This window comes from Ranitomeya imitator, chromosome 7 (genome assembly GCF_032444005.1).
Source record: "Ranitomeya imitator isolate aRanImi1 chromosome 7, aRanImi1.pri, whole genome shotgun sequence".
Taxonomy (NCBI): Eukaryota; Metazoa; Chordata; class Amphibia; order Anura; family Dendrobatidae; genus Ranitomeya; species Ranitomeya imitator.
This window is the reverse complement of record NC_091288.1, coordinates 17,169,909-17,194,383: the sequence shown is the minus strand read 5'-3', so window position 1 is coordinate 17,194,383 and position 24,475 is coordinate 17,169,909. Positions and strand designations below refer to the sequence as shown.

Below are 24,475 nucleotides of genomic sequence, written 5' to 3'. Positions count from 1 at the left end.
CTCTGTACGTTTTGCACCATTTTTTTATGTTTTTTGCATCTTTTTAAAATTTTCCTCAACAATGTTGCTTATCCAGGTGTGTTTGACAAATTTCTGAAATGCGACTGTTGCAAATTCTTTTTTGGCTCCTCTCACTAAAGTCACAGCCTGGTGTGAGATTTTTGTCATATTTGTTTTTTTTCTATTTGGCGTACTTGAAGTCTACCGTGCGACATTTTAAAAGGACGATGAGCCAAAAATTCACAAAAACAGCTAAGGAGAAAGATAAAGAGGAGTTTTGATTTGTAGCAAAAAAAAAAGTCAACAAATCCGAAAAGACAAAAACAAAGGAAGGGAGGGTTTAAATGTTGCAACTGATGGATCGGGCTCAGAGCATTTTAAAAAAAAGGATCCATGAACAGCAACTTGCTGATGGTTTCCAGATAACAACAAATTACCTACAAAAAACATCAGAAACAACAATACATATAATTATACTGACGTTTCCTGGTAATTCCTTCCTTATTATCACGTCCACGTGATTTCTCTTCTCCGCCAATCGCTTGAAGATCGTCCCAGTTATAAAAAGCGTTAATAATGAATATATCGATTATTCTCAGCTTTTTGTGCCGTGTTGCTTTACCTCCTTACTTTACTTTTCAGTTTGATGCCGTTCTGGACGTCTTATCCTCAGGGATCGTCTTATGGCGTTACAGTAATGCAGCGGCCGTACACTCAGCGCACAGAGAATACTTGTGAGTATACATTGTTGCATCACAAAATCACAAGGAATTAAATATTAATTGGCTTTAAGTATAGAAGTTTATTTTGTCAAAGGATTTTTATGGCGCTGCTTCTTCTCGAGTGCTTGCCTGCAGCTGCTTATGCAGAGTGCAGCAGTGATGATGAGTTTGTCATTGGCTGCTGCGCTCTGCATAGGCAGATCGGCATATTCAAGTGCACTTTGTCATCTCTGTTGCTGCTAATGAAGTGAACTTTGCCATCTCTGTTGCTGCCTATGCAGAGTGCAGCAGCCGATAACAAACTCATCTCTTCTGCTGCTCTCTGCAAGATGAGCAAGTAATGAATGGAGATAATATGGAACCTATAAGCAGTGCAGATGGATCCAATAATATCTTCATTCATTGCTAAGTGATACCTTTATGGTTTTACACTTTTTGTAACCTTAATTAGGTCTCCTATAACAGATCAAGCAGTGGGGGGAGGCTCCTGCTGCAGCCAGTTGTCTACAGAGTTTTGATCTGAGTTCTGAGATCCCTTAGGAAATGTCCAGAAGATAATTTTAATATACAGATGTAGCAAATGATAACTTGAGATAATTTTAAGATACAGATGTAGCAAATGATAACTTGAGATCGAGCTCAGTACATACTACATACAGCCCCCGAGCTTTATTTATCACCTTTAAGGTGCGTGACTTACAGGATTAAAGACTTGTCTGTCGTTTTATTTTAATGAACATTTTAATTAGTGATTCGGTATTTGGAGGCTGGCTGAGAATAACCTGAGAATAATGATATTCGCCATCAGATGGATCTGCTATCCTCATTATTTTACCGCTAATGTGAGCTCGGCGGTTATTGAGATAATGAGCAGAGCGCCAATTCTAACGAATGTCTAATGCGTCGCCCTCGGTTGTTAGGGAAAGTGTTACATTTGCTAATTAGCGATGAGTGCAGTTGCTCGGATACGGTGTTATATTAGCATGCTCGGGTGCGAACCGCGTGACTTCGGTGTGCTCGAATAATATGTTCCAGTCCCCGCGGCTGCATGTTTCGCGGCTGTCCTAACAAGCAGACAATCCTTGCATGTGTTGCGGCTATCTTAGCAGTGAGACATGCAGCTGCGGGGATTCTGACATATTCGAGGACGCTGCAGACACTCTGTTAGCACCCGAGCATGCTCAGATAACACCTTATCCCAGCACGTTCCCTCATCACTATAGCTAACGAGACTAAGCCGGGCGGCGCAGAGATTCCTCCAATCTTCTGGTAATCCTGTGATCAGATCACGTGTCCTTACAGCAGCATTTAATAACTGCGAGTTATCGGACTTCTCCTACCTGCAGTCCACGTATGGAGCCGACAGCAGATCTTCATTACCTTAATGGGCTCAGACTTTGGAGCATCTCGCAATTTTATTATCCGCTGCTAACATTGAGGAAAGGGACAGAATATTAACTATAGAAGCAAGTTATAAGCCAGACAATGCTCGTGTTATACCAGCAGGATCCATATCACTGAAAAGTGGGGCGTGCAATATTATTCGGCCCCTGTAACTTAACACTTTGTTGCGCCCCTTTTGCTGCGATTACAAGTCTCTTGGGGTCTGTCTCTATCAGTTTTGTACCTGGAGAGACTGAAATTCTCGCCCGTTCTTCCTTGGCAAACAGCTCGAGCTCAGTGAGGTTTGATGGAGATCGTTTGTGAACAGCAGTTTTCAGCTCTTTCCACAGATTCTCGATTGGATTGAGGTCTGGACTCTGACTCGGCCATTCTAACACCTGGATACGTTTATTTGTGAACCATTCCATTGTAGATTTTGCTTTATGTTTGGGACCATTGTCTTGTTGGAAGACAAATCTCCGTCCCAGTCTCAGGTCTTTTGCAGACTCCAACAGGTTTTCTTCAAGAATGGTCCTGTATTTGGCTCCATCCATCTTCCCAGCAATTTTACCCATCTTCCCTGTCCCTGCTGAGGAAAAGCAGGCCCAAACCATGATGCTGCCACCACCATGTTTGACAGTGGGGATGGTGTGTTCAGGGTGATGAGCTGTGTTGCCTTTACGCCAAACATATCTTTTGGCATTGTTCCCAGAAAGTTGAATTTTGGTTTCATCTGACCAGAGCACCTTCTTCCACATGTTTGGTGTCTCCCTGGTGGCTTTTTGCAAACTTTAAATGACACTTTTCATGGATATCTTTGAGAAATGGCTTTCTTCTTGCCACTCTTCCATAAAGGTCAGATTTGTGCAGTGTACGACTGATTGTTGTCCTATGGACGGACTGTCCCACCTCAGCTGTAGATCTCTGCAGTTCATCCAGAGTGATCCTCGGCCTCTTGGCTGCATCTCTGATCAGTCTTCTCCTTGTTTGAGATGAAAGTTTAGAGGGACGGCCGGGTCTTGGTAGATTTGCAGTGGTATGATACTCCTTCCATGTCAATATGATCATTGCACAGTGCTCCTTGGGATGTTTAAGGTTTTGGAAATGATTTTGTATCCAAATCCGGCTTTAAACTTCTCCACAACAGTATCACGGAGCTGCCTGTTGTGTTCCTTGGTCTTCATGATGCTCTCTGTGCTTCACACAGAACCCTGAGACTATCACAGAGCAGGTAAATTTATACAGAGACTTGATTACACACAGGTGGATTATATTTATCATCATTATCTTCACCAAAAACTGACACTTGGTATCTTTATGTTTGAATCATGATATGTGGGAAAAGGTTGAAAAGTTCCAGGGGGCCGAATACTTCACAAGTCACTGTAATTATATACCGGAGATACCCAGGTTATACCAGCGGTACATATATAATTATATACAGGAGATGCCCAGGTTATACTGACTGTACATATATAATTATATACAGAAGATACCCAGGTTATACCAGCTGTACATGTATAATTATATACGGGAGATGCCCAGGTTATACCAGCTGTACATATATAATTATATACAGGAGATGCCCAGGTTATACTAGCTGTAGATATATAATTATATAAAGGAGATGCCCAGGTTATACCGGCTGTACATATATAATTATATACAGGAGATGCCCAGGTTATACCAGCGGTACATATATAATTATATACAGGAGATGCCCAGGTTATACCGGCTGTACATATATAATTATATACAGGAGATGCCCAGGTTATAGCAGCTGTACATATATAATTATATACAGGAGATGCCCACGTTATACCAGCTGTACATATATAATTATATACAGGAGATGCCCAGGTTATACCAGCTGTACATGTATAATTATATACGGGAGATGCCCAGGTTATACCAGCTGTACATATATAATTATATACAGGAGATGCCCAGGTTATACTAGCTGTAGATCTATAATTATATAAAGGAGATGCCCAGGTTATACCGGCTGTACATATATAATTATATACAGGAGATGCCCAGGTTATACCGGCTGTACATATATAATTATATACAGGAGATGCCCAGGTTATACCGGCTGTACATATATAATTATATACAGGAGATGCCCAGGTTATAGCAGCTGTACATATATAATTATATACAGGAGATGCCCACGTTATACCAGCTGTACATATATAATTATATACAGGAGATGCCCAGGTTATACCAGCTGTACATATATAATTATATACAGGAGATGCCCAGGTTATAGCAGCTGTACATATATAATTATATACAGGAGATGCCCAGGTTATAGCAGGCTTAAATGTATAATTACATACAGAATACACCCAGGTTATATCAGCAGTACATATATAATTATATACAGAATACACCCAGGTTATATCAGCGGTACATATATAATTATATACAGAATACACCCAGGTTATATCAGCGGTACATATATAATTATATACAGAATACACCCAGGTTATATCAGCGGTACATATATAATTATATAAGAATGTACCCAGGTTATAACAGCTGTACATATATAATTATATACAGGAGATGCCCAGGTTATAGCAGCTGTACATATATAATTATATACAGGAGATGCCCAGGTTATAGCAGGCTTAAATGTATAATTACATACAGAATACACCCAGGTTATATCAGCGGTACATATATAATTATATACAGAATACACCCAGGTTATATCAGCGGTACATATATAATTATATACAGAATACACCCAGGTTATATCAGCGGTACATATATAATTATATAAGAATGTACCCAGGTTATAACAGCTGTACATTTTGCTCCTGTTTTTTCACATAATTTTCTATCATTGTGCAAAAAGAAAATGTGTAAAAATAAAGCAGAAAAAGAAAATAACTGAAATCATTACTAATCAAAATACACAATCCTGAAAATTGGAGCAGAGTAATCTCCGAGGTGCCGGGCAATTGACTGATCACCACAAATCAGACAGACAGGAACTTCTCGGGGCTCAGCTTGTTTTCTCCTCAGAGGGAGAGTCCGTCCACCGCACACAATCTGTTCACCCAATCTGTCCGCTCCCGAGTATCTAGAGCAGTGGTTCTCAACCTTTCTAATGCCGTGACCCCGCAATACAGTTCCTCATGTTGCGGTGACCCCCAACCCAAAAAATAATTTTGGTGGCTACTTTAAAACTGTAATTTTATTAGTTATGATTCGGAATGTAAATATCTGATATGCATTATGTATTGTATTCTCATTGCTACAAATCAAACATAATAAATAATCACAAAAACAATTACCGTATATACTCGAGGAGGCTGCGGCACCACTATACCAAGACCAATAATATCACACAGGAAGAAACACCACCACACCATGACCAGACCACATAGGGACCAAATAATACTATATACAAGGGACAAATACCGCCTCACCATGACCAGATCACATATTACCACCACTTGGTGACCAAATAGCACATACAAGGGACAAATACCACAACACCATTTCCAGACCACATATTATCACCACATAGTGACTGAATACTACAATACTGATCAGTAATAAAAAAAAACACAATACTATCACCATAAGTGCCATTATACACAGGAGATCTGTACTTAGTATGCAGTGTCTGTGTAGAGAGGTAATACAGAGATCACTGGTGACATTATACACAGGACCTCTATATAGTATACAGTGTATAGTGTCAGTGTATAGGTAACACTGACTCACCAGTGACGTCTCTAGGTGAAGTCCTTCATCTTTCATCCAGCACAGACCGCCATCATTTCTTCTAGCCAGGACTCGTTTCTGTAGGAAATAACAGTTATCTCGAGCTCCGCTTGTAGAACACATTACTTAATTTTTAACAACTTCTACATTACACCACGAAGAAAAAAAGGCGATATAGTGTCACTCTGCACAGTAACAGGACCGCCCCCCATTTAAAACAGTATACTCAAAAAATAAAATAAATACATCACTGCAGTAATAATATCCCTTAATTAGCCCCTATGGTAATAATATTCCCCACCCTGGCCCCGTTTATCTCATTCCTGGCTCCAGCCATATGTTCTCGCATCCTGCCCTCATGAGTATCCATTCTACCCCATATGATCTCCCCATCCTGCCCCATCAGTCTCCATCGTATCCATCCTGCTCCATGTCTTTCATTCTGCCCCGTGTCTCCAATCATGCCCCGTATCTACATTCTGCCCATGCCTCAAGTCCTGCCCCCAGTGTGTCCAGCAATCTGCCCCAGTGTGTCCAGCAATCTGCCCCAGTGTGTCCAGCAATCTGCCCCAGTGTGTCCAGCATATTACCCCCAGGTTGTCCAGCAATCTGCCCCAGTGTGTCCAGCATATTACCCCCAGTGTGTCCAGCAATCTGCCCCAGTATGTCCAGCATTGCCCCAGTGTGTCCAGAAATCTGCCCCAGGGTCTCCAGCATTGCCCCAGTGTGTCCAGCATTGCCCCAGTGTGTCCAGCATTGCCCCAGTGTGTCCAGCATTGCCGCCAGTGTGTCCAGCAATCTGCCCCAGTATCCAGCATTGCCCCAGCGTGTCCAGCAAATTGCCCCAGTGTCCAGCATTGCCCCAGTGTCCAGAAATCTGCCCCAGTGTCCAGCATTGCCCAGTGTGTCCAGAAATCTGCCCCAGTCTGTCCAGAAATCTGCCCCAGTGTCCAGCATTGCCCCAGTGTCCAGAAATCTGTCCCAGGGTCTCCAGCATTGCCCCAGTGTGTCCAGCATTGCCCCAGTGTGTCCAGCATTGCCGCCAGTGTGTCCAGCAATCTGCCCGTGTCCAGCATTGCCCCAGCGTGTCCAGCAATCTGCCCCAGTGTCCAGCATTGCCCCAGTGTCCAGAAATCTGCCCCAGTGTCCAGCATTGCCCAGTGTGTCCAGAAATCTGCCCGTCTGTCCAGAAATCTGCCCCAGTCTGTTCAGAAATCTGCCCCAGTGTCCAGCATTGCCCAGTGTGTCCAGAAATCTGCCCCAGTCTGTCCAGAAATCTGCCCCAGTGTCCAGCATTGCCCAGTGTGTCCAGAAATCTGCCCCAGTCTGTCCAGAAATCTGCCCCAGTCTGTCCAGAAATCTGCCCCAGTCTGTTCAGAAATCTGCCCCAGGGTCTCCAGCATTGCCCAGTGTGTCCAGCACTCTGCCCCCAGTGTGCCCAGCAATCTGCCCCAGGGTCTCCAGCATTGCCCCAGTGTGTCCAGCATTGCCCCAGTGTGTCCAGCATTGCCGCCAGTGTGTCCAGCAATCTGCCCCTGTGTCCAGCATTGCCCCAGCGTGTCCAGCAATCTGCCCCAGTGTCCAGCATTGCCCCAGTGTCCAGAAATCTGCCCCAGTGTCCAGCATTGCCCAGTGTGTCCAGAAATCTGCCCGTCTGTCCAGAAATCTGCCCCAGTGTCCAGCATTGCCCAGTGTGTCCAGAAATCTGCCCCAGTCTGTCCAGAAATCTGCCCCAGTGTCCAGCATTGCCCAGTGTGTCCAGAAATCTGCCCCAGTCTGTCCAGAAATCTGCCCCAGGGTCTCCAGCATTGCTCCTACGCCACTGGGAAGGTGGATGGGGAGGTGAGAGAGGTGGCGACCCCTGTGGTTTGGTCGTTCGACCCCCCTCGGGGTCGCGACCCCCAGGTTGAGAACTGCTGATCTAGAGTGTGCGAGAACCACAGCAAAGTAACATGGGGAGGCTGTACTCAAGCCTTGTTCCCTATTACCGAGAAAATCCATCTAAAATTCAATGCTGATTAATTTAATAATGGATCTTATGAAAATATATGAGCAATGATCAGGGCTTCATTTTTTATACAGAGCTCCAAATCATCTGCGCAGATATTCATTGTAATTAAAACAAAAATAATAATAATAATAATAATTGTATTTGCCTACAGCCACCACCAGAGGGAGCTCTAGAGCTTTCTGCATACTGTGGAATTGTATTGTTATGATTCCACTGGTGAAGTGGATTAACCCCTTAACGACTGCCAATACGCCTTTTAATGGTGGCAGTTTAGGGTACTTATTCCTTATTGCTGCGCCGCTGAGAAATAAGGTTATAGCGCCCCCAGGGTTGGAAAATCTCTGGGGTCTCAGCTACCAGGGGGTAGCTGAGATTACGGAGAACATGATTCGGGGCAGGTCTTAATGTCCCCAATCTTGTGATCACCGTTATTCAAGGAATAAAGGCGATTGCAAAAAAAGAAAAAAAAAGTCAGACTTCGCATTCATTTCTCTCTCCTCTGATATGACCTGAGCCTCCGGCTCTGTCCCCTGGCATCTTCTTCTGGCACCCGATATCAATAGGAGATTTTTTCTATTGGTTCATTTTGATCACTGTGGTAAACCCTATCACAGTGATCAAAATAAAAAAAATAGTAAATCAACCCACCCTTTATCACCTCATTAGTTAGGTAAAAATAATAGAATTAAAAAAATTTATTTCAATTTTTCCATTAGGGTTAGAGTAGGAGCTAGGGTTAGAGATGGGGTTGGGGTTAGGGTTGTGTTGGGGTTACGGTTGTGGTGTGTGGGTGACGGTTGTGTGTTGGGGTTTGGGTTGTGTTGGGGTTAGGGTTGTGTTGGAGTTAGGGTTGTGTTGGGGTTAGGGTTGTGTTGGGGTTAGGGTTGTGGTTAGGGATAGGGTTGTGTTTAGGGTTGGAGTTAGGGTTGTTTTGGAATTAGGGTTGTTTTGGAGTTAGGGTTGTTTTGGAATTAGGGTTGTTTTGGAGTTAGGGTTGTGTTGGAGTTAGGGTTGTGTTGGAGTTAGGGTTGTGTTGGAGTTAGGGTTGTGTTGGGGTTTGGGTTGTGTTGGGGTTTGGGTTGTGTTGGGGTTTGGGTTGTGTTGGGGTTAGGGTTGTGTTGGGGTTAGGGTTGTGGTTAGGGATAGGGTTGTGTTTAGGGTTGGAGTTAGGGTTGTTTTGGAATTAGGGTTGTTTTGGAGTTAGGGTTGTTTTGGAATTAGGGTTGTTTTGGAGTTAGGGTTGTGTTGGAGTTAGGGTTGTGTTGGAGTTAGGGTTGTGTTGGAGTTAGGGTTGTGTTGGGGTTTGGGTTGTGTTGGGGTTTGGGTTGTGTTGGGGTTTGGGTTGTGTTGGGGTTTGGGTTGTGTTGGGGTTAGGGTTGTGTTGGGGTTAGGGTTGTGTTGGGGTTACGGTTGTGGTTAGGGATAGGGTTGTGGTTAGGGTTGGAGTTAGGGTTGTTTTGGTGTTAGGGTTGTGTTGGGGTTTAGGTTTGGGTTGTGGTTAGGGTAGGGATTAAGGTTGTGGTTATGGTTGGGATTAGGGTTGTGGTTAGGGTTGGGATTAGGGTTAGGGGTAGGGCTGTGTTAGGCTTGGAGTTAGAATTGGGGGGGTTACCACTGTTAAGGCACACCAGGGAGCCTTTCCCCCACATACAAACTTTTTTGGCCCATTTTCTCTTGTTACCCTCGTGAAAATAAAAAAAAGTTTGGGTCTAAAGTAATTTTTTGTGAAAAAAGTAAAATGTTCAATACAGCAGAGCTAGGTTAGTCAGGAGACTCACTTGGCACTTTGTAGCAGAGGGAGCTGTCTTCTGTATGAGGAGGACGCAGAGCCTGGCCCTGGAGCCGGGACAGGTGACATGTATGCAGTTAGCTGCCTCTAGTGGTTGTGGCAGCAGCCAGAATATTATTGAGCTCTACATAGGGGATTTGGAGCTCAGTATTAGAAGGACTGAGCTCTGATCCATATGAAGATACATTATAAAGTTATTCCGCAGAGGAAACAACCTATTTACAGTAGATCATATATTAATCTGCTCTTAAAGATGATACATTTTTTGCCTCCACATCTCTATACAGGTAATGCAGAGGATGCACGCGGCCGATCTGAAGTCTTCATCGCAGTATTGGATAAACCTGCAGCACCGGGGACGAGGCTTAATTTGCATATATTCAGTTTAATTAGCTACCTGCTTCAGGAGGGCGCCTGATGTCTGGAGCGCCGGCTTCATTCCTTATCCCTGCACCTTGTTGTGACAGCTCCATGAAGTGACACAGGTTCTTGTGTCACGCGACTCCATAATTAGACATGCATGGAATAATTTGTGACACATCCCATCAGATGCTCCAGCACAGATCTTCTGCTGTCGGGAACGGCACGAGCCGCGCAGCGCATACATTATGTTACAGGAGAGAGGGCGAAAATACGTTTCCAAAAAGGCGGGTGTGAGATATATTATCTGTATATAATAATCAGTCGTCATGGAGATGCATTGTTTGCTTCCTTTGCACTTTTTATGTGGGGTTTTCTACCTATGTAGGGGATAGGTGACTACTATCCATGTGCTGAGGTTATAGTACAACGTGGTGGTCAGCTCGGCAGGGGAAGAAGTAGAATTATTACTAATATAAGCCTTTAAATGATATAAGTATCAATTATGCAGGCACAGATAGTGCCACTTCCCTATCCATACCTGTAAGTAATCTATGTCCAGATAGTACTGCCTCCCTGTCTCTTCCTGTTAATGTTGATGGCACAAACAGTATTTCCTCCCTGCCTTTGCCTGTAAATTAAGTAGGCACGTTTTGCTCTAACTTTCTATAACTAGTTAAAGTAAAGATAGTACTCTACTCTTGTTTCCTTTGTAAATTATATTTACACAGATAGTATTACCTCCCTGTCTCTTTCTGTAATTACTTGCACTTTCATAGTGTTGCCTCCATGTCTTTTCCTGTTATTAATGGAGGCATAGATAGTACTGCTGCTCTGCTCTTGCCTGTAAATGATGTAGGCACATATAATTCTGCCTCCCTGTCTCCTTCTGAAGTAGTTTAGGTACAGATAGTATATTCTAGTTTTTGCCTGTAAATGATGTAGTCACAAACAGAAACTACCTCCCCATCTTTGCCAGTAAATTAGGTAGGCACAGATAGTACTGTCTCCATGTCTTTTTATTTAACTAGTGTAGGTTCAGATAGTGCTAAACGATTTAGGCACAAATGGATATACTTTCTCTTCTTTGCCTGTAAATTATGTAAGCACAGATAGTACTGTCTCCCTATAATTGAGGGTGGTACATATAGTACTGCCTCCATGTCTTTTTATTTAACTAGTATAGATTCAGATAGTACTCTACTTTACTTTTGTTTTCCCCCTGTAAACGATGTAGTCACAAATGGAACTATGTTCCCATCTTTGCCCGTAAAATGTAGGCACAGATAGTACTGCCTCCTTGATGTAGGCACTTATAGTTCTATCTCCTAGACTTCGCCTGTAAATGATGTAGACACATACAGTTTAGTACTGCCCCCTGTATCTTCTGTAATTGGTGTAAGCACAGATAGTACTCTATTCTTGTTTTTGTTTTTTCTCCGTAAATGACGTTAAGCACAGACATTATTACCTCCTTGTGTCTTCCTGTTATTCACGTAGGCACAGATAGTAGTCTGTTCTTGTTTTTCTCCGTAAATGACGTAAGCACAGATATTATTACCCTTTGTATCTTTTTGTTATTCATGTAGGCACAAAGAGAAGTCTGGTCTTGTTTTTCTATGCAAATGAGTTAGGCACAGATAGTACTGCCTCTCAGTTTCATTCTGTAATTTATGCATGTACAGATAGTACTGTCTCACTTTTTCTCCCATTAAATGATGTTGGTACAAATAGTATTTTCTCACTGCCTCTCTCCAATTTACAGGTGACCAGATGTCGCCATGTATCCGTAGCCGAAAGAGATAAGTCTAACTTTAGAAAAACGCTCTTTTTCTGGTATTGGAACTCAGCCCCACGTCCCATGGACAGAGGCGGCGCTGTTTTTGCAAGAAAACAGCATTGTGTTTTTGCATTCTGGCAAACTCCTATAATCTAGGGGTTGGAATTGTAAAATCTGACTTTGAAGTGACGCGTAAGATTCAGGAAGTCTTTAATTATGTTTCTCACTTTTTAAGTTGTTCTTTCTAATATTCTCATTTTTGCTACAGTATAAAAACGCGGTGCCCCCTCCGGGCAGCACACAATTACTGTAAGATCAGTGCAGATTGTATGCAGCACCAATAACTGCATCGGAAACTGCAGGATTAACAAAATCCACAACAATTCATGAATAATTCATAGCAAATTGTTGTGAATTCTGTGGCCAAGCTCCCTCCTGTGGTTGAGAGTGGTACTTCGGCTGGTTCTGTCTATGAGCTTCCTTTGGTGGATGAGAGTGGTACTGCGGCTTCTGAGTTTCCTTCCTCAGGTGATGAGGTTAAGTCGTTAGGTGCTGCTCTATTTAACTCCACCTGGTGCTTTGATCCTGGCCTCCAGTCAATGTTCTAGTATTGGTCTTGCTTCCTCCTGGATCGTTCCTGTGGCCTATCTCTCCTGCATAAGCTAAGTTTTGCTTGTGTTATTTTTGTTTGCTATTTTTTCTGTCCAGCTTGCTATATTGGTTTTTCTTGCTTGCTGGAAGCTCTGAGACGCAGAGGGAGCACCTCCGTACCGTTAGTCGATGCGGAGGGTCTTTTTGCCCCTCTGCGTGGTTGTTTGTAGGTTTTTGTGTTGACCGCAAAGCTATCTTTCCTATCCTCGGTCTATTCAGTAAGTCGGGCCTCACTTTGCTAAATCTATTTCATCTCTGTGTTTGTATTTTCATCTTACTCACAGTCATTATATGTGGGGGGCTGCCTTTTCCTTTGGGGAATTTCTCTGAGGCAAGGTAGGCTTATTATTCTATCTTCAGGGCTAGTTAGTTTCTCAGGCTGTGCCGAGTTGCATAGGGAGCGTTAGGCGCAATCCACGGCTACCTCTAGTGTGGTGTGTTAGGATTAGGGATTGCGGTCAGCAGAGTTTCCACGTCTCAGAGCTCGTCCTTTGTTTTTGGTAATTGTCAGGTCACTTTGTGTGCTCTGAACTTCAATGTCCATTGTGGTTCTGAATTACCTGTTCATAACAGTACTGGAGGCCCAAAGTACTAATGCTTCTCAATAGAGGGAAAAGAGAAGTTCTGAGCCCATTTTTTTTTCTTTGCACTGTGTTCTGTCTTTCTTTTCCCCTTTACATCAGGGTGGTTCAGAACACAGGTGTGGACATGGACATTCAAGGTCTGTTCTCTTTGATGGATAATCTCGCTATAAATGTACAGAATATTCAAGATTTAGTGGTTCAGAATCCTATGTTAGAACCTAAAATTCCTATTCCTGAGTTATTTTCTGGAGATAGAGCTAAGTTTCTGAATTTCAAAAATAATTGTAAACTATTTCTGGCTTTGAAACCCCGCTCCTCTGGTGACCCAGTTCAACAAGTTAAGATCATTATTTCTTTATTACGTGGCGACCCTCAAGACTGGGCATTTTCCCTTGCGCCAGGAGATCCTGCATTATGTAATGTTGATGCGTTTTTTCTGGCGCTCGGATTGCTGTACGACGAACCTAATTCAGTGGATCAGGCAGAGAAAAATTTGCTGGCTCTGTGTCAGGGTCAGGATGAGATAGAGATTTATTGTCAGAAGTTTAGAAAGTGGTCCGTGCTCACTCAATGGAATGAATGTGCGCTGGCAGCTATTTTCAGAAAGGGTCTCTCTGAAGCCCTTAAGGATGTCATGGTGGGATTTCCTATGCCTGCTGGTCTGAATGAGTCTATGTCTTTGGCCATTCAGATCGGTCGACGCTTGCGCGAGCGTAAATCTGTGCACCATTTGGCGGTATTATCTGAGCATGAACCTGAGCCTATGCAGTGCGATAGGACTTTGACCAGAGCTGAAAGGCAAGAACACAGACGTCAGAATGGGCTGTGTTTCTACTGTGGTGATTCCACTCATGCTATCTCCGATTGTCCTAAGCGCACTAAGCGGTTCGCTAGGTCTGCCATCATTGGTACGGTACAGTCGAAATTTCTTTTGTCCGTTACTTTGATCTGCTCTTTGTCTTCCTATTCTGTCATGGCATTTGTGGATTCAGGCGCTGCCCTGAATTTGATGGACTTGGAGTTTGCTAGGCGCTGTGGGTTTGTCTTGGAGCCCTTGCAGTGTCCTATTCCATTGAGAGGAATTGATGCTACGCCTTTGGCCAAGAATAAGCCTCAGTACTGGACCCAGCTGACCATGTGCATGGCTCCTGCGCACCAGGAGGATATTCGCTTTCTGGTGTTGCATAATCTGCATGATGTGGTCGTGTTGTGGTTGCCATGGCTACAAGTCCATAACCCAGTATTAGATTGGAAATCAATGTCTGTGTCCAGCTGGAGTTGTCAAGGGGGTACATGGTGATGTTCCATTTCTGTCTATCTCATCATCCACCCCTTCTGAGGTCCCAGAGTTCTTGTCTGATTACCGGGATGTATTCGATGAGCCCAAGTCCAATGCCCTACCTCCGCATAGGGATTGTGATTGTGCTATCGATTTGATTCCTGGTAGTAAATTTCCTAAGGGTCGACTATTTAATTTATCTGTACCTGAGCACGCCGCTATGAGGAGTTACGTGAAGGAGTCTTTGGAGAAGGGTCATATTCGCCCGTCATCGTCGCCATTGGGAGCGGGGTTCTTTTTTGTGGCCAAGAAGGATGGTTCGCTGAGACCTTGTATTGATTACCGCCTTCTAAATAAAATTATGGTCAAATTTCAGTACCCCTTGCCGCTGCTGTCTGATTTGTTTGCTCGGATTAAGGCCATGTTCACACAGTGCGTTTTTTACTGCGGAACCGCAGCGGTATTGCCGCTGCGGTTCCGCAGCAGTTTTCCATGCAGGGTACATAACAATGTAACCCTATGGAAAACAGTCACTGCTGTGCACATGGTCCGTAATTTCGTTTAAAAAGCCGCGCAGAATAGCTGCGGCAAAAAAGAAGGAGCATGTCACTTCTTTTTCCTGAACCGCAGCGGTTCTGCACCCATAGACCTCAATTGTGAGGTCAAAATCGCAGTAAAACCCGCAGATCAAAAATATATCTGCGGGTTTTACTGCGATTTGATGTGCAGAACCGCTGCAGCAGGAAGTGCGGGGGAGCGGGCGGAAGTGCGTGGGCGGAGTGTGGCTGCCCCCCCGTGCTCCGATCCCGCCCCCCTGTGCTCCGATGCCCCCCCCCGTGCTCCGATGCCCCCCCCCAGTGCTCCGATGCCCCACCGTGCCCTAATCTCCCCCCCTTATACTTACCCGGCGTCCCGGTGTCCGTCCGGCCGTCTTCTCCCTGGGCGCCGCCATCTGGCAAAATGGCGGGCGCATGCGCAGTGCGCCCGCCGAATCTGCCGGCCGGCAGATTCGCTCCAAAGTGCATTTTGATCACTGAGATATAACCTATCTCAATGATCAAAATAAAAAAATAGTAAATGACACCCCCCCCCCCACTTTGTCACCCCCATTGGTAGGGACAATAAAAAAATTAAGAATTTTTTTTTTTTTTTTTCACTAAGGTTAGAATAGGGGTAGGGTTAGGGTTAGGGGTAGGGTTAGGGTTAGGGTAAGGGTTAGGGGTAGGGTTAGGGGTAGGGTTAGGGGTAGGGTTAGGGTATTTTCAGCCATTTTAGCCCTAAAAAGCTTCCTAGGAAACACACAGTCTCTGCATAGAAAACTGCATAAAAAAGGATAAAAAAAGCATCAAAAAACGCATCAAAAAACGCATCAAAAAAGGACAAAAAAAGGACCAAAAAAAGGACCTGCGTTTTCTGCCAAGAGCTGCAGTTTTTAAAAAAAACTGTCCTGAAAAAAAAGGATGGAAATCCTGAACGTGTGAACATACCCTAAGGGGGCTAGTTGGTTCACCAAGATAGATCTTCGTGGTGCGTATAATCTAGTGCGTATTAAACGGGGCGATGAATGGAAAACAGCATTTAATATGCCCGAGGGCCATTTTGAGTATCTAGTAATGTCTTTCGGACTTGCCAATGCTCCATCAGTATTTCAGTCCTTTATGCATGACATCTTCCGAGAGTACCTGGATAGATTCCTGATTGTATACTTGGATGATATTTTGGTCTTCTCGGATGATTGGGAGTCTCATGTGAAGCAGGTCAGAATGGTGTTCCAGGTCCTGCGTGCTAATTCTTTGTTTGTGAAGGGGTCAAAGTGTCTCTTTGGTGTTCAGAAGATTTCATTTTTTGGGTTCATTTTTTCTCCTTCTACTATCGAGATGGACCCTGTTAAAGTTCAGGCCATTTATGATTGGACTCAGCCAACATCTCTGAAGAGTCTGCAGAAGTTCCTGGGCTTTGCTAATTTTTATCGTCGCTTCATCGCTAATTTTTCTAGCATTGCTAAACCGTTGACTGATTTAACCAAGAAGGGTGCTGATGTGGTCAATTGGTCTTCTGCTGCTGTGGAAGCTTTTCAGGAGTTGAAGCGTCGTTTTTCTTCTGCCCCTGTGTTGTGCCAACCAAATGTTTCGCTTCCGTTCCAGGTCGAGGTTGATGGTTCCGAAATTGGAGCAGGGGCTGTTTTGTCGCAGAGAAGTTCTGATTGCTCGGTGATGAAACCATGCGCCTTCTTTTCCAGGAAATTTTCGCCTGCTGAGCGAAATTATGATGTTGGCAATCGAGAGTTGCTAGCCATGAAGTGGGCATTCGAGGAGTGGCGTCATTGGCTTGAAGGAGCTAAGCATCGCGTGGTGGTCTTGACTGATCACAAAAACTTGACTTATCTCGAGTCTGCCAAACGGTTGAATCCTAGACAGGCTCGTTGGTCGCTGTTTTTCTCCCGTTTTGACTTTGTGGTTTCGTACCTTCCGGGCTCTAAAAATGTGAAGGCGATGCCCTGTCTAGGAGTTTTGTGCCCGATTCTCCGGGTTTGCCTGAGCCTGCGGGTATTCTCAAAGAGGGGGTAATTTTGTCTGCCATCTCCCCTGATTTGCGGCGGGTGCTGCAAAAATTTCAGGCTAATAGACCTGACCGTTGCCCAGCGGAGAAACTGTTTGTCCTTGATAGGTGGACGAATAAAGTTATCTCTGAGGTTCATTGTTCGGTGTTGGCTGGTCATCCTGGAATCTTTGGTACCAGAGATTTGGTGGCTAGATCCTTTTGGTGGCCGTCTCTGTCGCGGGATGTGCGTTCTTTTGTGCAGTCCTGTGGGATTTGTGCTCGGGCTAAGCCCTGCTGTTCTCGTGCCAGTGGGTTGCTTTTGCCCTTGCCGGTCCCGAAGAGGCCTTGGACACATATCTCTATGGATTTTATTTCGGATCTCCCCGTCTCTCAAAGAATGTCGGTCATTTGGGTGGTTTGTGATCGCTTCTCTAAGATGGTCCATTTGGTACCCTTGTCTAAATTACCTTCCTCCTCTGATTTGGTGCCGTTGTTTTTCCAGCATGTGGTTCGTTTACATGGCATTCCAGAGAACATCGTTTCTGACAGAGGTTCCCAGTTTGTTTCGAGGTTTTGGCGAGCCTTTTGTGCTAGGATGGGCATTGATTTGTCTTTTTCCTCGGCTTTCCATCCTCAGACAAATGGCCAGACTGAACGAACCAATCAGACCTTGGAAACATATCTGAGATGTTTTGTTTCTGCCTATCAGGATGATTGGGTGTCCTTTTTGCCTTTGGCTGAGTTCGCCCTTAATAATCGGGCCAGCTCGGCTACTTTGGTTTCGCCATTTTTCTGCAATTCTGGGTTCCACCCTCGTTTCTCTTCAGGGCAGGTTGAGTCTTCGGACTGTCCTGGTGTGGATACTGTGGTGGATAGGTTGCAGCAGATTTGGACTCATGTAGTGGACAATCTGACTTTGTCCCAGGAGAAGGCTCAACGTTTCGCTAACCGCAGGCGCTGTGTGGGTCCCCGGCTTCGTGTTGGGGATTTGGTTTGGTTGTCATCTCGTTATATTCCTATGAAGGTTTCCTCTCCTAAATTTAAGCCTCGTTTCATTGGTCCATATAGGATTTCTGAGGTTCTTAATCCTGTCTTTTCGTTTGACTCTTCCAGCTTCTTTTTCCATCCATAACGTGTTCCATAGGTCATTGTTGCGGAGAAACGTGGCACCTGTGGTTCCATCTATTGATCCTCCTGCTCCGGTTTTGGTTGAAGGGGAATGTGAGTATATAGTGGAGAAGATTTTGGATTCTCGTGTTTCGAGACGGAAACTCCAGTATCTGGTTAAGTGGAAAGGTTATGGTCAGGAAGATAATTCCTGGGTCTTTGCCTCTGATGTCCATGCTGCCGATCTGGTTCGTGCCTTTCATGTGGCTCATCCTGGCCGGCCTGGGGGCTCTGGTGAGGGTTCGGTGACCCCTCCTCAAGGAGGGGGTACTGTTGTGAATTCTGTGGCCAAGCTCCCTCCTGTGGTTGAGAGTAATACTTCGGCTGGTTCTGTCTATGAGCTTCCTTTGGTGGATGAGAGTGGTACTGCGGCTTCTGAGTTTCCTTCCTCAGGTGATGAGGTTAAGTCGTTAGGTGCTGCTCTATTTAACTCCACCTGGTGCTTTGATCCTGGCCTCCAGTCAATGTTCTAGTATTGGTCTTGCTTCCTCCTGGATCGTTCCTGTGGCCTATCTCTCCTGCATAAGCTAAGTTTTGCTTGTGTTATTTTTGTTTGCTATTTTTTCTGTCCAGCTTGCTCTATTGGTTTTTCTTGCTTGCTGGAAGCTCTGAGACGCAGAGGGAGCACCTCCGTACCGTTAGTCGGTGCGGAGGGTCTTTTTGCCCCTCTGCGTGGTTGTTTGTAGGTTTTTGTGTTGACCGCAAAGCTATCTTTCCTATCCTCGGTCTATTCAGTAAGTCGGGCCTCACTTTGCTAAATCTATTTCATCTTACTCACAGTCATTATATGTGGGGGGCTGCCTTTTCCTTTGGGGAATTTCTCTGAGGCAAGGTAGGCTTATTTTTCTATCTTCAGGCTAGTTAGTTTCTCAGGCTGTGCCGAGTTGCATAGGGAACGTTAGGCGCAATCCACGGCTACCTCTAGTGTGGTGTGTTAGGATTAGGGATTGCGGTCAGCAGAGTTTCCACGTCTCAGAGCTCGTCCTTTGTTTTTGGTAATTGTCAGGTCACTTTGTGTGCTCTGAACTTCAATGTCCATTGTGGTTCTGAATTACCTGTTCATAACAGCAAATGTAATTTCCATGCAGTGTGTGACCCCTCCCCGAATGCAGTATGTGATTCATGTATTGTATAATCATGCTAGCAGGAGTTATTATTTACCATAATTTATATAGTGTGACACTGTGGATGAGATATAGTCTTTCTTTGGTCCCTGCATCCCGCAAAGTCCCTGATTTAGATTCCTTATTGTAAGCACGCAGAGTAAAGAGTAGGTTCACTAATATATTAGGAAATTATTCAGCTTGGTTTTCCAAGAATTGAAAAAATGTCTGTGTATTTTCTATAAACAGCGCCACCCTAGTCCAGGGGCCGTGTCTGGTACTGCAGCTCAGTTCCTTACATTTGAATACAACACCAGCAACAGCTCGTGTACAAGACTGATACTTTTTCCTGGGAAAGAGCCGATTGTTTTTCCAATGATTTTTTCCCCAAATCTACACCCTTATGATCAGGCTTTCACCTTTTAAAGGGAGAAAATATCTAATTATATTCTCAGAGGGCTGAGAAGAAATTAAAGTTTTCAGAAAAATGTAGGCATTTTCCATGCTTAAAATTCTGTGTGTGGAGAAAAGCTGGAGAAATGCTGTCCTAACGTGTCAGTCTACCTGAAGGCTAAAGGAAGTTACCAAAAATGTCCTTCCTTCCTTCCTCTTTTCTTCCCCTCCCTCTCTCTTCTTCCCCTTCAAACTTACATTTTGTTTCCTTCTGTCCTGCCACCAATTCTCCTTTTCATTTTTCTCCTTCACTTCCTCCATTTTTGTCCTTCGTTTTCATTTTCTTCCCTCCATTCTCCAATTTCTCTACCTGATTTTCTCCCTTTTCTTCACCTCCCTCCTTCTCTTTATTCCATTATGTTGCCTTTCTTCTTTCCCCTTTCACTTCCATTCTCTCTTGCCTTCCCTCCCTCGTTCCTTTGTCCTCTTCCTGTTTTCTTCCTTCATTCCATAACTTCTATCCTTTTTTTCTCATTTTCTGCTCCTGTCCTTTTCTTTCTGGTAGTTTATTTCCTTCTTCCCTCCTTGCCTCATATTTCCTTACATTTTTCCTGAACATTGATACAACTTTACCCCCATTTTGTTTTCCTCTCTTCCTCCCTTCCCTTCAAGCCTCCTTCCACTTACATTTTCAGTCTTCTGCACGTCTTTTCTCCTTCCTCAATTTTATTTTCTTTTATTCCTTAGTTTCTTCTTCCTTTACTTTTACTTATTTTCTTCTTCTGTCCCTTTGATCACTTTCCTCCTTTTATTTAATTCATGTTTTCTTTCTTCCTCTGTATGGTTTTCCCTTTACCAGTTCACTTCTTCCCTCTCTCTTTTCTTACACTTCAGTACCACGTTTCTCCTCATTTCCTAACCCTTTCCTTTTACTCCCTTCCATCTTCATTCCCTTTCCTATGTTCTTTTCTCCTCTTTCCACCTAACCCCACTTTACTTCTGTCCTTTTTTCTTCCCTTCTTTCACACCCTTCTGATTTCCCTTCTTCCTCCCTACTTTCTTCCCATTTGTCCTCTTCCATCTTCTCTCACTTTTTCCCATTCCTTTCATTCCAAATTGTATTTTCCTTTTCTCCTTCCCTTCCTACCTCCTTCCCTTGACCCCACTGTCTCTTCCTTCTCTTTTGCCACTTCCCATTTTCCATCCTGTTTAGATTTCTTCCTCGCCTACATTCCTACCTACTTATACTTACCCTTGCCTCTTTTTTCCTCCCTTTCCTTCCTCCATTCTGTTTTCCTTGTTTTCTTCCTATATTTTTGGCCTATACCCCCTTCTGTCATCCCTCAGTCTTTCCTCTCCCTCCCATGACAATCTTCTGTTTTCCTTTTCTCCTTTTCCCTTACCCCCTTCTTTGGCCCCTTTTTCCCTCTCTTTCTCTCCCTGTTTCCCCTCATTCTTTTTTCCTTTCTTCCTGCCTACGTTATTCTCTCCCTAAGTTCCCGTCCCTTCCTTTTGCTTTATTCTTTCTCTTGTTCTTGTTACTTTGTTTTTAAATCGGAATGTAATATTTTTCCTTTGGGTAAATAAGATGTGCGCCATAATGGCACAGACATGACGGTAACACATCCTGGTGCGGTAATTATATAGGTGACAGTTGTGGAACATAGAAGGTAACCCTTCATTATCGTATTGGGGGGTCCGATGTGTCATTTGTTGGAATGCCCAAAACTCCCCACTCCTCAGTCATAAATGATCACCGTCTTCATTTGCTAAGCGCATTTCTTAAATGTTCATATTTAATTGTGTAAATTACCCGGAATCTGCAGCTGATTAATTAGACATCACTAGTAATTAATATCTTTCAATTGCTAATTATAGAACAAGCGTAAATAGGGGAACGGAATGCGGGAGTGTGATTAATCTGGCTCCTATAAGGTGCGGTGATTAATCTGGCTCCTATAAGGTGCGGGGCGGTGTTTAATCTGGCTCCTATAAGGTGCGGGGAGGTGTTTAATCTGGCTCCTATAAGGTGCGGTGATTAATCTGGCTCCTATAAGGTGCGGGGCGGTTATTAATCTGGTTCCTATAAGGTGCGGGGCGGTTATTAATCTGACTCCTATAAGGTGCGGGACGGTGATTAATCTGGCTCCTATAAGGTGTGGGGCCGTGATTAATCTGGCTCCTATAAGGTGCAGGGCGGTAATCTGGCTTCTATAAGGTGCGGGGCGGTGATTAATCTGGCTCCTATAAGGTACCGGGCGTTGATTAATCTGTCTCCTATAAGGTGCGGGACGGTGTGTAATCTGGCTCCTATAAGGTGCGGGATGGTGATTAATCTGGCTCCTATAAGGTGCGGAGCGGTGATTAATTTGGCTCCTATAAGGTGCGGGACGGTGATTAATCTGGCTCCTATAAGGTACCGGGCGTTGATTAATCTGTCTCCTATAAGGTGCGGGACGGTGTGTAATCTGGCTCCTATAAGGTGCGGGATGGTGATTAATCTGGCTCCTATAAGGTGCGGAGCGGTGATTAATTTGGCTCCTATAAGGTGCGGGGCGGTGATTAATCTGGCTCCTATAAGGTACCGGGCGTTGATTAATCTGTCTCCTATAAGGTGCGGGACGGTGTGTAATCTGGCTCCTATAAGGTGCGGGATGGTGATTAATCTGGCTCCTATAAGGTGCGGGACAGTGATTAATTTGGCTCCTATAAGGTGTGGGGCTGTGATTAATCTGGCTCCTATAAGGTGCGGGGTGGTGATTAATCTGGCTCCTATAAGGTGCGGGACGGTGATTAATCTGGCTCCTATAAAGTGCGGGACGGTGATTAATCTGGCTCCTATAAGGTGCGGGACGGTGATTAATCTGGCTCCTATAAGGTGTGGGGCTGTGATTAATCTGGCTCCTATAAGGTGCGGGACAGTGATTAATTTGGCTCCTATAAGGTGTGGGGCGGTGATTAATCTGGCTCCTATAAGGTGCAGGGCGGTGATTAATCTGGCTCCTATAAGGTACCGGGCGGTGATTAATCTGGCTCCTCTAAGGTGTGGGACGGTGTGTAATCTGGCTCCTATAAGGTGCGGGACGGTGATTAATCTGACTCCTATAAGGTGCGGGGCGGTGATTAATCTGGCTCCTATAAAGTGCGGGACGGTGTTTAATCTGGCTCCTATAAGGTGCGGGACGGTGTTTAATCTGACTCCTATAAGGTGCGGAATGGTGTTTAATCTGGCTCCTATAAGGTGCGCGGCGGTGATTAATCTGGCTCCTATAAGGTGCAGGACGGTGTTTAATCTGGCTCCTATAAGGTGCGGGACAGTGTTTAATCTGACTCCTATAAGGTGCGGAATGGTGTTTAATCTGGCTCCTATAAGGTGCGGGACGGTGATTAATCTGGCTCCTATAAGGTGCGGGACGGTGATTAATCTGGCTCCTATAAGGTGCGGGACAGTGTTTAATCTGGCTCCTATAAGGTGCGGGACAGTGTTTAATCTGGCTCCTATAAGGTGCGGGACAGTGTTTAATCTGGCTCCTATAAGGTGCGGGACAGTGTTTAATCTGACTCCTATAAGGTGCGGAATGGTGTTTAATCTGGCTCCTATAAGGTGCAGGACGGTGATTAATCTGGCTCCTATAAGGTGCGGGGTGGTGATTAATCTGGCTCCTATAAGGTGCGGGACGGTGATTAATCTGGCTCCTATAAGGTGTGGGGCGGTGATTAATCTGACTCCTATTAGGTGCGGGACGGTGATTAATCTGGCTCCTATAAGGTGTGGGGCGGTGATTAATCTGGCTCCTATAAGGTGTGGGGCGGTGTTTAATCTGGCTCCTATAAGGTGCGGGGCGGTGTTTAATCTGGCTCCTATAAGGTGCGGTGTTTAATCTGGCTCCTATAAGGTGCGGGGCGGTGTTTAATCTGGCTCCTATAAGGTGCGGTGTTTAATCTGGCTCCTATAAGGTGCGGGGCGGTGTTTAATCTGGCTCCTATAAGGTGCGGTGTTTAATCTGGCTCCTATAAGGTGCGGGGCGGTGTTTAATCTGGCTCCTATAAGGTGTGGGGCGGTGATTAATCTGGCTCCTATAAGGTGCGGGGCGGTGATTAATCTGGCTCCTATAAGGTGCGGGGCGGTGTTTAATCTGGCTCCTATAAGGTGCGGGACGGTGATTAATCTGGCTCCTATAAGGTACGGGACGGTGATTAATCTGGCTCCTATAAGGTACGGGACGGTGATTAATCTGGCTCCTATAAGGTGCGGGGCGGTGATTAATCTGGCTCCTATAAGGTGCGGGATGGTGATTAATCTGGCTCCTATAAGGTACGGGACGGTGATTAATCTGGCTCCTATAAGGTGCGGGGCGGTGATTAATCTGGCTCCTATAAGGTGCGGGACGGTGATTAATCTGGCTCCTATAAGGTGCGCGGCGGTGATTAATCTGGCTCCTATAAGGTGCGGGGCGGTGTTTAATCTGGCTCCTATAAGGTGCGGGGCGGTGATTAATCTGGCTCCTATAAGGTGCGGGACGGTGTGTAATTGGCTCCTGTAAGGTGCGGGGCGGTGATTAATCTGGCTCCTATAAGGTGCGGGGTGGTGTTTAATCTGGCTCCTATAAGGTGTGAATGAATTTCTTTGGACATCACGGATCTGCATTGCAGTTCGGAGAGAAGGACGTGACGCACATCTGCCGTCCCCAGTGCGTTCCCGCGAGTCTGGGTGTCATATTTCTCCAGTATAATTCATAGTAAGCGCTGCTTAAAATACCAACGCAGCCAAATTCTGTACTTTAGAGTCCAAAGTGGGAGCCTGGTGCATTCTGCACATCCCCGCAATGGTTGACGTCAGCCATTTCATTAAAAAAAACACGAATATGCGGCTCCTCAGCTACACTTAATGCTGCACGGATCAGCTCTGACCAAGAAGAAGCCTCCTGTCTGCAGGATACAGTTATCTTGCTTATTATCAATCTTCAA

The 24,475-nt window shown here is 44.8% G+C and overlaps 1 protein-coding gene across 1 annotated transcript in view; it reads left to right on the top strand.

Annotated features, from left to right (window-relative positions):
• The window catches only part of TMEM163 (transmembrane protein 163), a 140,671-nt gene that overhangs the window by 81,366 nt on the left and 34,830 nt on the right, over window positions 1-24,475 (top strand). Inside the window, exon 4 of the mRNA XM_069732839.1 lies at window positions 643-734. Within this exon, the coding sequence (XP_069588940.1) occupies window positions 643-734 (92 nt within the window). The remainder of the gene's footprint in view (window positions 1-642; window positions 735-24,475) is intronic.